The following is a 12387-nucleotide window of genomic DNA, read 5'->3' on the forward strand; positions in this document are numbered from 1 at the left end:
CAGAAAAACGAACACACCCTTATGTAGACCCCGCCCCACGGTCCGATGACGGGCCGGGTCTGCCCCCGGTTAGGAAGAAGAGCTAGATGGGGGATGAAACTAGGTCACGGAAGCCTTTGATACACGGATGTTTTATCGTGCATCGCCGTACACTTGCTGTAGCATTCACACAAAGTCAAAGGGGGTCAAATAGCGTGAATCAGGCAAAGGTCTGAAGGTAAAAAGGTGTCGGGTTTCAGAAAGCCTGTCAGAATGGGTCCCTCCATCCTAACAGCGGAGCCATGTTTAAACCTCCCGACGCAGGAAGCGAAGCATACACCAACACTTGGTACAACGCACAGAAATCTTTTATTACATAACAGGCTTTACTGGGTTGACACACAGCCAGTGAGCACAGCGACAGCCGCTGTTACAGAAAAGACTATCAGTACAAGCATTTCAGCTGCACAGACACATATAGACAGCACACACAACAAAATCAACCACAGTTTATTAAGATTATGACAAGTCAGAAAATGCTACTTCAGTGGATATTTTTTGACAAGAGCATACTCATGTGTCTGTGCATGATAGGACGTTTGGAGCCTAGACAGCACTAACATCATCTTTTAACTTTAAGTATAAATGAATCCTTGGAAATATTTTCCAGATAATTGTAATTTCTCTATATCTCCCCTCCACGAGGAGGCAGTAGACTACAGCCGACCAGATTGGTCCACAGTTACTTAAGTCACACACAAAACCATCTGGCTGTGAACAGGCAGACCGAGAAAAATCTACATTTAGGCTATAACACGTTTTTCAAACACTTCATACAGCAAAAACATAATTTAAATTCAAATGATTAATAGAAGGGTAAGTGCATGGGACTGATATGGTTCAATTTATATTTATTTTTTATACTTTATAAGATTTAAAAACAGATTTAGATAATGGGCAGGGTAAAAATAAGGGGACCTCTTCAGGAAATCTTTTTCTTGAAACCCTCTTTCCTAGAAACAAAGACAAAAAAGGGACATTAATTCAACATGAAGTGAGAAAGAACAGAAGTGTTACAGGCTGTTACATGTCTTTTACCTGTGTAAAACCTTTTATGAGAAGAAGCTATAGAGATAGGAGAACACAACAATTCCAATGATGGCACAGCACAATGTGATCATCATCTTTTTCTGTAGATTTAATCAGAAATACAAAGTTGTCAGACAACATCTGTCACTGGAATCAGGCTTTAATTCACGAGTCTACACACAAACGCAGCCAAGCACAATTTGATGACATTTATGTAAGGAGTGACTGAGTTAAAAGGAGAAAAAAGGGTGACAGAGGTTAGAGTGTGTTTGTTTGTGTGTGTGTAAAGAGATAAAAAAAAGAACAATCTTACCTCCTCTTTGACATTTGTGCACCAATCTTGAAAAACTGTACTTTGCAACAGTCAGTGGTTAACATGCTGTTCCAACAATCTGCTGACAACAGTTACTACCAACGCATAAAAAAACATCCACACAGCTCTCCCATAACATGCGGTCAACAAAAGGTGTGAGGAAAAAAATCAGTTACATATTTCCACCCTGTCACTCTCATAAGGGCGGCAGGGCAGACATGCATGAGATCGCAAGGAAACACTCAACCAGTCATTAAAAAACATAAAATCTTTAATTTCCATTAAAATCACTGGAACCTTAATTTAAGACCGGGTACAACAGCTTCAGTTATTGCAGTCCGTGTTGATGCATCCGTTAGTGGCATAAAGAAAAAGGATTGAATGGAAGCATTGGGATTGAACATTTGGTGGACAGAAGCCAAAAGGGCAGACCGCCTGTTTGGGCCTCTCACTTTCAAGTGCTCCCCGCAAAACCAGAATGAAAGGCACCATTAACAATCTGGTCGAACAGAGTAATGGTGGCCCATATAATAATGCAAATGACAATTATTTCTTGACACTAGAAAACACCTAGATGTGGTCAATCGCTGTTTATTATTGATTATCCTTGTATTCACAGCTGGAATCACCTGCTTTAATTGTCACATTAAAGCCACTGGGTGACAACTTGTGCACCGAAGTTCAATACACTTGCCCGTTTAACGCTTTCACTCTACCAAGAAGAAAAGGCCAAATGAAATGATGGTGACCTATCAGAAGTAAACTTAAGTTGCCCATATATTAGGTACAGCTAGTTAAAATGAATTTAGACTAACACAACAGCCCTACAGTAACTCCTAACTTCATTTGGTTTTAGTACGAAGACTATAAAAAACATGAAGGTTATTGTGTTCAGTTTTAGTTGGAACTGTTTCAGATGCGTGTTTTTGACTTCAAGAGCTTTTTGGAGGTTGTACTTAACAGTGCTGCTGAACTCTAAACTCTTGTACTGACAGGTGTTTCTAATATTTTCTTCACCCAGTTTACATCAACGAGGCTAGACTAAATATTAGACACACCTCTTAAGTATAATGCAATACAGTTATGATACAATTCAAAAGCACCACAAACTACTGTCCCCATTAAGTTTACCCAGCATATCTCTTAAGCTGTTTACGCAAAAGCTAACCTTCATGAACAGAGGACGTATTACAGGGCTGCAGATAGCTGTACCTAATAAATTGGCAACCAAGTTGAATGTTTACAATAGAAATATTGTGACCCAAAATATGCCAGGAGAGCCACCAGTCGGGAAAACCTTATTGTGTGTTAGAGTCCATTTTCACCTCCTACATCCTATATGTGTGACTTCTACACGTCACCAAAAAGTAAATAAATAAAAATGCTACTACCAGTGTCTTTTCAAACCCTTTGGCATTAAAACGTTATGCTTTTACAGCATTTTAACAAGGGAGACAATCATGTCTATAGATGTAAAAGGTCAAGATGGTAAACATTTTAACAGGTTAGTAAAGGTACAAAACAAACATTCTCATGCATTTCTCCCAGTTGCAGTGTTTACATAAATCATCAAGCACGGAACGCATGTTTATCCCCATAGCCTGTCTTCTTTGCTTATCTAAGGTCCATGAAATGCGTTTCCATGAGCACCATCCTTCACATTTAAAATCAATCCGAACCACTGGGCTCTCTAAACTGAAGAATCATAGGTGAGCACACTGATCCTCTTCAGGTTTAAGAACTGAGCCATATTCAGGGCTAGATAGAAAACACACAAAATAGTAAATAGTAAAATTAAAATATCTATTACATGATCATCTGAGCTTAATTACAGAGACGTACTGTGAAATGTGAAAGTACTGGAACTCCCCAAAACCAACAGAACCCCACTACAGTGAGCATACAGTAGCTAGCTTTTCAATCACAAAATGTGTCATGGCTCAAAGGCAAAAACTAAAGATACGTGGGGGGTGATGTGCTTCTATAAAGCTTCACAAGGACTTCCTGGAAAATACATATCAGATGACAAACACTTCCAGGTTGATTCTTTGGCATCGGATGTTGAACAATGAAATGTTTAGTGAACTGGAGTGACGCTTTGATCGGTTATTTTTCTATTCCCTTTCCCCTTTCGCAGCGATACAACAGGTATTATACGTCGTGTCAGCTTCAGTCTCATTTCCTCATTTGCAGCAGAGCATCCTCAAACTGTCAAAACCACTGGAGAGAGTCAAACAGACACTCACCGGACAGGACGGACCGTTCTCATTGGATAAAAGGTCAAAGCGTTTTTAGAATTATCCCATGTCTTGTAGGTCTTCTTTTTCCCCCCAGAGGTCACATGTAGCACTTGTCTTTCAGTTATTTATTTTTTTTTAAATGATGAGGTGTACATCTGCAGGTTAAATATTATATCCATATGGAGTGATCGCTATCAGTTTTTCCTTTGGCAGAGCAGCAGATGGAGGATAGGATGGAGTGGATGATGAATAAACTGACCACACGGCGGTCCTGCTATAGTGTCTGGGTGAGGATGATGATGAGGAGGATGACAACAACCACAGCACAGACCGCACCAATTATGATCATCTTCTACAGAGAGGGAGAAACAGAGGGAGATGAAGGGAGAATAGCGTTAATCACGGGGAACATGAGCACTGAAGTGAGCCCATTGACCAAACACCGGCTTAAACAGTGTGCGACTAATCCTCCGCTAACACTGCTTTGTTTGTTCAGCGTAGGGCTTGACGATATGGCCAAAATAATTATCACAATAAATATCACATCATTATTTTAAAGGTTGATTTTTTTTCTCCTGAGTGAAAGTTGAAATAACCTGATGTTTAGTTGTGGTTTAAACTCTTCTTTATGGTCAACACTTGAGGCCACAGTTGATCACTTCACAAATCTGAGGTAAAACATTCAAAACAACAACAAAAAAAAAGTCCTTTTTCCTCAACAAAATAAATATCTTCATAGAAAAAGTAAGTTCTATTTCATGTATGATTCAAGTGAATAAAATCAAACATTTATTGAACATTTGTTATATTGTTATTGAAAAAAATTATATTGTGATAATTATTGTTTTATTGTCCAGCCCTAGTTCAGCGGTAACCAGAGGCAAGTGCTGCAAAGTAGAAGAAAACACACACACACACACACACACACACACACACACACACACAGGCACTTCAAATACACACAAACACACACCTCAAGTAAGCCCTTTGGATAGAAAGAAAATACACACATAGAGAGCCTGAGGGAAAAGAGCAAACCCTTTTCCAAAGCAAGCTTCTTACCCACACCCATTGTGGCTCAAGAGAGGTTATTTGCTCTTACTCACCCTTAGCTCTTCTCTTATTCAAATATTTCATCAGCTTCGCTTCAATCCCACTGACAACCCGATTATGAGAGCTAGTATGGCCAGCAAGACCAGCACAACCACCACTATTATCACCATTTTCTGTTGGGAACAACCAAGTACACACAGTACCATCAGGAGTTAGGACCGACAATTATAGACTCTACTACTGTATGTTACGTAGTATTTGTATAAGGGAATATGTACAGTACAGTATGTGGCAACAACGGCCGTATCAAATAACAAGAATTCTCTTAGTAGCTTGGTAACTGCACAAACTCTGTGCATCAATCTTGCTGAAGTCTGATAAACCAGTTTTGTATTGGTACAACACTGTTGACTTTATGTTAACCTGTCAATGCAAAGGTTTTCTTCTCACACATGCGGTAACAAGCCTGAAGCTAAGAAGCCGTTTTTTACAGAACACAGAAAAACAAATAATGATGCAGCAGTCATGAGCCTGAAGCTAAGAAGCCGTTTTTTACACTACACAGACAAAAACAAATAATGATGCAGCAGTCATGAGCCTGAAGCTAAGAAGCCGTTTTTAACACTACACAGACAAAAACAAATAATGATGCAGCAATCATGAGCCTGTAAACACAAAGTTAAAGCTTTTGCAAGTTGAGAAGAAAGGACAGAGAAAGAGTTGAAGCTGTGAGTGAATGTGTGTGTCTGTGTGTGTAAGTAGGACGGGGGTTTGGGTGGGTGGTCTTGGTGCTGGTCAGGTCAAAGCACAGGGGGTCCACAGCCCACAGGGTGGTGGATGCTCAGGAGCAGAGCAGGTGGGAGGGTTAGGGGTCATCACATGTGAGGATAAGGGTCTTCATAGTAGGGATTGTCTTCATGTTGTCAGGCAGGTTTCCCAAGAGCATCTTTGTGTTAAAGAGGAATTCCAGTTCCTTCTACCTTTCATAAACTACCTTGACATTTAGACAAAAACACAAGGGGCTACACAGGTGGAGATGTGTTGTTTTAGCTTGGGTGAATAACAGATCCATGAAGCTATTTATATGATAAAACACTGCACAGTGGAACTGAATATTATAACTCTTCAACACAATCACCATAATCATTTTATCTTTCTTTGGAATGACCACAAAGTGAACAATAGCAACACAGCGTTTATGTTGCAAATTAAACAACCAGAAACGTGTGCTTGCATATGTTTGATTGGCCGACTACCAAATTACGCCACATTGCAGTGCAGCAAAAATTGAGCCAAATGGATTGTATTATTTAATCATATTCTAATACAAGGCCAGGCTTGCGAACTTGTATCTGACTTAACCTTTATCCTTTGGCATCCAATTTATTCCATTTCATTGGACTATCTCTTCTTTGTACTGCCTGTTAAAGTAAACTAAAACATCCTTAGGATTGTTCTATTGTAAATGATAAAATAAAAACAATTTCTGCTGCTTTTGGGAAACCGGGCCGCCCCTTCCTGACTGTAGCCACTCACACGGCGAGCCTCTTGCTGAAACTTTGCAGCTTTCTTAGTGTCCGCTACGGCCCGTTCCACAAAGCCCACTGACTGGTCCATGTTGCTCTCAATCCTTTCAATCATCCCACCCTAACATGGGGCATGGTGTCAGGTGACGAAAAGCATAAGAGAGAGAGAGAGAGAGAGAGAGAGAAAAAAAACAAAAAGCAAAGCACACAGAATTCAACAGTTGTTTGTGAGATTGTGTCTGCAGGGTGAGGGAGTGTGAGCTGTATGCACACTGTGTGGTTTAACATGTCAAACAGTGCAAAAAAAAGTGGAACTGTGTGTGGAAAATAAGCAGAATAAAAACAGGAGGAAGAGGTCACAAGCACACTGGTACAGCAGTTCGCTAAATGATATTACCTTTCGTGCTTTGGTCTGGTACCTTACAGCTTTTTTGGTCTGTTCCTTAGCCACTGTTATGTGGTCCACTGACTTGGATACATTCTGCTCTATATTGTTTACTATGTCACCCTGAAAAAGAACACAACACAACAATCAGTAAGACAAAGAGCAACACATAACCCGCAGAGGAAAAGTTTAAAATAGTTGAAACACATTCAGTAATACATCTGGGGCCTGTACTACAAAGCACTTTCGAGCTTAGTGACCCTGGGTTTTTAGTCCTACGACAGTGGTTCACTTCTTACCGGGGTACATAGACATGGAAACTTACGCTGAATGGCTAACTATGTTCGTATCAGGTTATGTTTAAGACAAATCAACTCTATAAAAACACACAGCCTACTGACCAATCAGTTCACCAGTCAAAATTACAGATTCCGCACACTTTTATAGGCTATTTTGATGTATGCTGTGACGATGTATCGATGGTTTTGTATACAGATATCATCCTACAACAGAGACTGAAGCACTACAGACTTGTACTTGCAGTTTTAACACATGAAAGTAAGCTTACTAACATTTCACACTTCTTGTCGCAGCTGTTAAAAGAAATGGTTTCCTTTTTATTTTTATGTTATATATTATGCATATTGTTTGTTATTCAAATTAAGTTAAATTTTTGAATTTGTTTATTATAACATTAGGTTACATTTCTTTCTTATATATTATAGACATTGGTCTTGTAGCGCTCCACTTTTTGCTATTTGTGCACATGTGAGTTTTCAGTAAATGTTGAGTCTTCTGACCACTATTGGAGCACTTTTTACAGCATGAATAGTTTTTTCAATTCTTGCTTTATGAAGCTTATTTAGAACAATGTTTGGAACATTTCAGTGTGTTAAATAAAAAAAATCAGATTTTTGAAGTGAGGAGAAGTTCTTGAAAGTGAGTTGAAAGCTGAGCTGAAAGAATACGGCTAAAGTCTTCATACACGCTGTAAGAACACAAAGCAACACATTCATTTTATATGGCTGTTAACTCTTTTGCTTTTGTAAAATATGACTCTCTGCTGTCAGTAGACTTGTCCATGTTTGCGGTTGGTCATATTTTCATTTTATTTCAATTATTTGTTTATTTGACAGGGACAGTTCACAATAATTAGCAGCAAAAATCTGGGTTGACTTACAAAGTTATGAACCAACTTCATGTAAACCACCTTTCCTGATCGCAATTGCTACAGTTAGTGAAGCCAGATAACAAAAGGATGTCCTGGTTATGGTGAACTTGCTTTGTAGCATAGGCTCCTGGTTTCAGATGTATCAGAAATTCACAGATCACTTTTTTGCAGTTTATGGTGATTATATTCCTCCACTGAGACTGAAATGTAACTAAATCATTCATATTTATGTTAGTGCTGAATTTCTTTTTGAAACAAACTTTTTCAAACAAAAAAACAGAAATAAAAAACAAGTTTCCTGGGAAAACAAATCACACAACACAAACAGCAGTAGTGTGGCCCTTACCTCAAAGAAGCCTTTCCCTCAGAAAGCATGGTGCAAGCGGCAAGAAATATGTGGTTAGACTCACGTACGCATATACATACATACAGCGACTGACTGATCAACAATATGTGTTTGTATTCATTCTAATGTGAAGTCTGCTCTGATGTGTACAATGACGCTTTATTAGTGCATCTTACTAAATTCGCATTCGTGAGTTTTTCCATCAATGTTGGGTGATGAGATGGAGGTGGCAGTGGCAGAGGAGGGTAAAGAGAGAAAAAAAGGCATGGAGCTGGAAAAGAGGAAACAGAGACAGATGCAGATTGATAGTCAGACCACAGCAGAGACAAGATGACAAATAAGTAGGAGGGGGGAAAAAAGAGTTGAACACAAAGCCAGGAAAGGTTAAGAATGAATGCAAAGAGTGAATAAATGAATGAAACAAAGGAGAAGCTCCGGAAGCAATTGACGTTTGGATGATATGGTGGGCAGGTGGATGTAGAGGACTGTACCTGGCTCTCCACCAGCATGGCGATGTCTACAAACATATCGTGCAGCTCCTTGATGCTACTTTCCAGACGGACGATGTCTTTGTGCCTGGCTTCAATCTCACTCAGGGCTTGTTTAGAGATCCCAGAGTCCACGATCTATGGAGAGGAGAGCTTTACTGTTACCATTCAGGAACAGTGCAGACAAAGAAACATCCCTGGGTCATATTTAGTGTGTCAGCTTTAACTCTTCTGATCAGCGTGGCAGAGACTGGCCATGATCTGGTTTAGTTTAGCATCTTGGCAGAACAGCCATGCTAACTACAACAGCAGGAAGTGAAAACGAGCGCATCTCATAGGTATACCGATAAATATACACAATTCCCCGAAAGAATGGTGTCACTGCAAAAAAAAAAAGACAGTTAATTTTATATAAGCTGGCAGCCAGTCTGAGCTCACTGACCAAGAAACATTTAAGATATAAATGTTATAAATGGTGGCTGTGGCTCAGTAGGTAGAATCCAATAACTACAGGGTTGGTGGTTCAACTCCCGGCTCCTTTTGTCCACATGTCAAAGTGTCCTTAAACAAGACAGTGAACTCAAGTTGCTCCCCATGGTCAGGGCCATTGTACTGCATGGTTTCTTGCCACCAGTGATATGTGAGCATATGTGTAAAGTTCTAAAACACCTGCAGTCCATTTACTATATATTAAACAGGGGAACACCAACCGTCTAGTAGGCTCCCACTTCAGATCACTAAACCCAACGAAATGTTTAAATGTGTAGATTAAATTCTTGTATGCAAAACATGTTAATTAATCACTGTGCTACTGTTAGCGTTTATGTAATGTTTGACTTAGAATGTGTGCTATGCAGCTTGGATTCTGTTTTTTATAGTTTGTTCATATGAGAAAATAAATATATTATCATTAAAAAGAAAATAATGGTTGCATTGCAAACATTTTTAGGGTTCACTCCCTAATTTGATTTTATTATAGCACTCAATGCTGTTCAAAAACTCAACACTTTCATATCTGTTAATGTCAAGTTGAGTCATGTGTCCTTGAGCAAGAAATTCTTCCCAAACTACCTCCTCAGCAAAGTAGGCATAGCCAGGCTTTGGTGCCGGTGCTTATTTTTCTCAGTTGTTTCAAGCTGCTCAAAAACAACACAATACAGCACTCTCTGTCGTGAGGCATCATTTAAACAGGCAGTCTTTGAGCATTTGATGTGGTCTCATTTGTCTGGATAACAATGCAGCTTTCCTGGTCTTTATCTGTCCCCAGTCTTTGTTTTGGAAAGCCTATTGTTTTCTGTTTTCACTGTTCTTATTGTTGTCAAGCCACCTTTACAATTGTGAGTTTGGTCCTAGCGCACTTGCCATAGTTGATGTCATACCACCTTAGGCTACATCCTTTGCCATTCCCTACATTTTCCAGGGGTGAGTTATGTTCCTTCATGCACGACTCTTTGTCTTTTTTTTTTACCCATTGGCTGATACAAAAGAGGTAAACAGGCCCAAGTCACAAGCTAATCTTTAACCAGCTGATGCAAGCTGTTTTGAGTTTTACTGAGCAACTGCCAAATTAACATTTCAACCACATCATTATCAGTTTCAAGTTGATGTTAGCTTACTGCTGAAAATAGAAGAAATGCACAAACACACACTCACCCCTGCAGTAAACACAGCAGCATTGCCGCTTTCCAGCATCTCCTCCAGTTCATCGTCTGTTGTTGCTTTTCCAGCTGCAAAGAGAAAAAGTTAATGACAAAGACGGCTGTAGGACCATCACATGACTTCATGGCCATGTATGTGGGAAACACTCACTGATCTCTAGCTGTCTCTGAATACGTCCTTTACTCCTCTCCCTGAAGTCCACCTGGGCTTCATTATACTTTGTCATTACCTCCACAAACTTCCTGGACAGCACTGCATGCTGTTGAGACAACAGGGGAAAGGTAATTAGCATAGAAGTAATCTTCATATAAATGATATATTCAGAACATTGAATTTGACAAAAATTAGAAGATCTCAGATCCTGCAGAATATTAACTAGTAAGTCGCAACATGCAGTACATAGTGTTCACATTCTGCAAAACAAAAGGTTTCCTATGAGACTAACTTCAGACAGACATCATTTACCTGTGATTTACGTATCCGCATGTCAGCCGACACCCTCTCCTGCTCTTCTGACTCCAGATTTCTCTCGATGGCTAGGAAGCAATCCAAATGACTGATTTGTCATCATTGTTTAATTCTTCATTATCATTAAACCCACATAAACATCCCCATTATTCTCACTGACAAGGTCTGTGTTGGTGTGTGCGTGCGTGCGTGCATGCATGCGTTGTAGGCAGACTCACTCTTGAGTTTGTTTCTTGCATTGTTTGCCATCTTCTTTATGTCATTGGTGATTGCCTCCAAGTCATCCTGTGTTTCTGGGAATTAAGAGAAGTGTAGCAGTAAAACAGCAAACATTAGCAGTGTGGTGAGAGAGTCACGCTTGCTGCAAGTACAAATAAACTGACAATGTTCTCAAATCAATTTAACAATTAAATGATGCTGTGGAAAGATCAGCCGTATTTCGCAATGCTGGCCTCTCTTAAATTGTCAAACCAGTGAAGCTGTATTAATTGACATGTTCATGATGCTGCTTTAAGAAAGTCACGTTGTATAACAAAACGTATATTAAGGATTCACTTTTAAGTGTGGCTTTGTTTTTTGAGTTTCTGATTGCAAAAGTCAGATTTAATTTAGTTTGGGACACAAAAAATGCAAGCAACTGCAGCTTGTAAAGGAGAAACATTAGTAAGGAGTTATGGATAGGTGAGAAAACCATCCTTAATATGATTCTAAGTGAGAAGGGTTTGATGAATACATTTTGCAGAAGAACAAAGGGCAGGTACAGGAAGAAATGGGAATTGTGGCAAGGTATCTTACTTTGATCTGATGTGGGGGCAGACAAGATGACCGAGTAAAGCTTTTTGACCTCAGCCACGTTGTTATCAATTTTATCGATACTGTTCCTGATGTCCTCAATCTGAAACACACACACACACACACACACACACACACACACACACACACCTTAAACCTCAAACGTATGCAAATGACATAAAGTAAGACATTTACAAACACGCATTCCCTCATAAATACAAGTGAAGTAGTAAAAGCCACCACACAATAATGCACTTATAGTGACACTGACCTGACAGAAGAACTCATCCATAAAGGCTGCGTTATCCACAGCAATCTCCACGTCGTCATCATCTTGATCACACGTCTAACAGGATAAAAGTAAAGGACGTATCAGAGTAGTGCTAGCAGAGTCCCAGCTGGCCAGAGAGATTAGTGTGAAGGCTATAACATATATATACAATAACCAGCAACTACTGACTTGTTTAGGTCAGGAGTCTGCAACCTGCGGGTTCTGGCTCCCTGACTTTGTCAAAAAGTGAATACCTTTTTTTATATTTACATTGGTCTATCATTGTTGTAGGTCCAAAGTCATCCTAGAAGTATTCAACTATAAAAACATGTAGCATATACATCAAATAAAAAAATGTATATACACTTCATCAGCTAAAATGTGCATCATCATACTATATCCTGGCGCTAAACTCAATAGCGGTGTCTTGAGTGGGTAGCATGTTCTCCTGAGATAGCTATGGATTCAAATCTAAAAAAAAAAAATATCTCAGAGGAAAACAAAGAATTTAATAGTGTGTGGATAGATCTGTATGCTTTCACAACTGCTGGCTTACCAGAATGTTTGATCTGCGATACTTCATAAATGCACCAAAACATTGCAGTGC

At 39.4% G+C, this 12387-nt stretch overlaps 1 protein-coding gene across 2 annotated transcripts; it reads right to left on the minus strand.

The window, feature by feature from the left end:
- Positions 1–1634: 1634 nt before the first annotated feature.
- Positions 1635–11862, minus strand: stx3a (syntaxin 3A). 2 transcript variants are annotated; one of them, XM_046068798.1, is made up of 10 exons: positions 11781–11862; positions 11513–11612; positions 10936–11010; positions 10715–10785; positions 10400–10508; positions 10244–10317; positions 8594–8728; positions 6598–6708; positions 4728–4847; positions 1635–3973 (listed from the first exon to the last, which is right to left on the minus strand). In XM_046068798.1, exons 1-9 carry the CDS (start codon positions 11799–11801, stop codon positions 4758–4760), a joined length of 786 nt encoding a protein of 261 aa, XP_045924754.1. In that variant the 5' UTR covers positions 11802–11862; the 3' UTR covers positions 1635–3973; positions 4728–4757. The 2 variants fall into 2 exon arrangements, with proteins under 2 accessions (XP_045924754.1, XP_045924763.1); XM_046068807.1 differs by lacking the exon at positions 4728–4847.
- Positions 11863–12387: the final 525 nt, after the last annotated feature.

Source organism: Micropterus dolomieu, linkage group LG01 (assembly GCF_021292245.1).
Source record: "Micropterus dolomieu isolate WLL.071019.BEF.003 ecotype Adirondacks linkage group LG01, ASM2129224v1, whole genome shotgun sequence".
In the NCBI taxonomy this organism is placed as follows: domain Eukaryota; kingdom Metazoa; phylum Chordata; class Actinopteri; order Centrarchiformes; family Centrarchidae; genus Micropterus; species Micropterus dolomieu.

What these genes read in the sequence shown, in the direction of transcription:
- stx3a (XM_046068798.1), bottom strand. Translation starts at nt 11,801, where the DNA reads ATGGATGAGTTCTTCTGTCAG. An exon ending in TGCGGATACGTAAATCACAG is followed by an intron (nt 10,509 to 10,714) that starts GTAAATGATGTC and finishes TTGTCTCAACAG; the next exon opens with CATGCAGTGCTGTCCAGGAA. An exon ending in CCATGCTGGTGGAGAGCCAG is followed by an intron (nt 6,709 to 8,593) that starts GTACAGTCCTCT and finishes GTTCTTTTTCAG; the next exon opens with GGTGACATAGTAAACAATAT.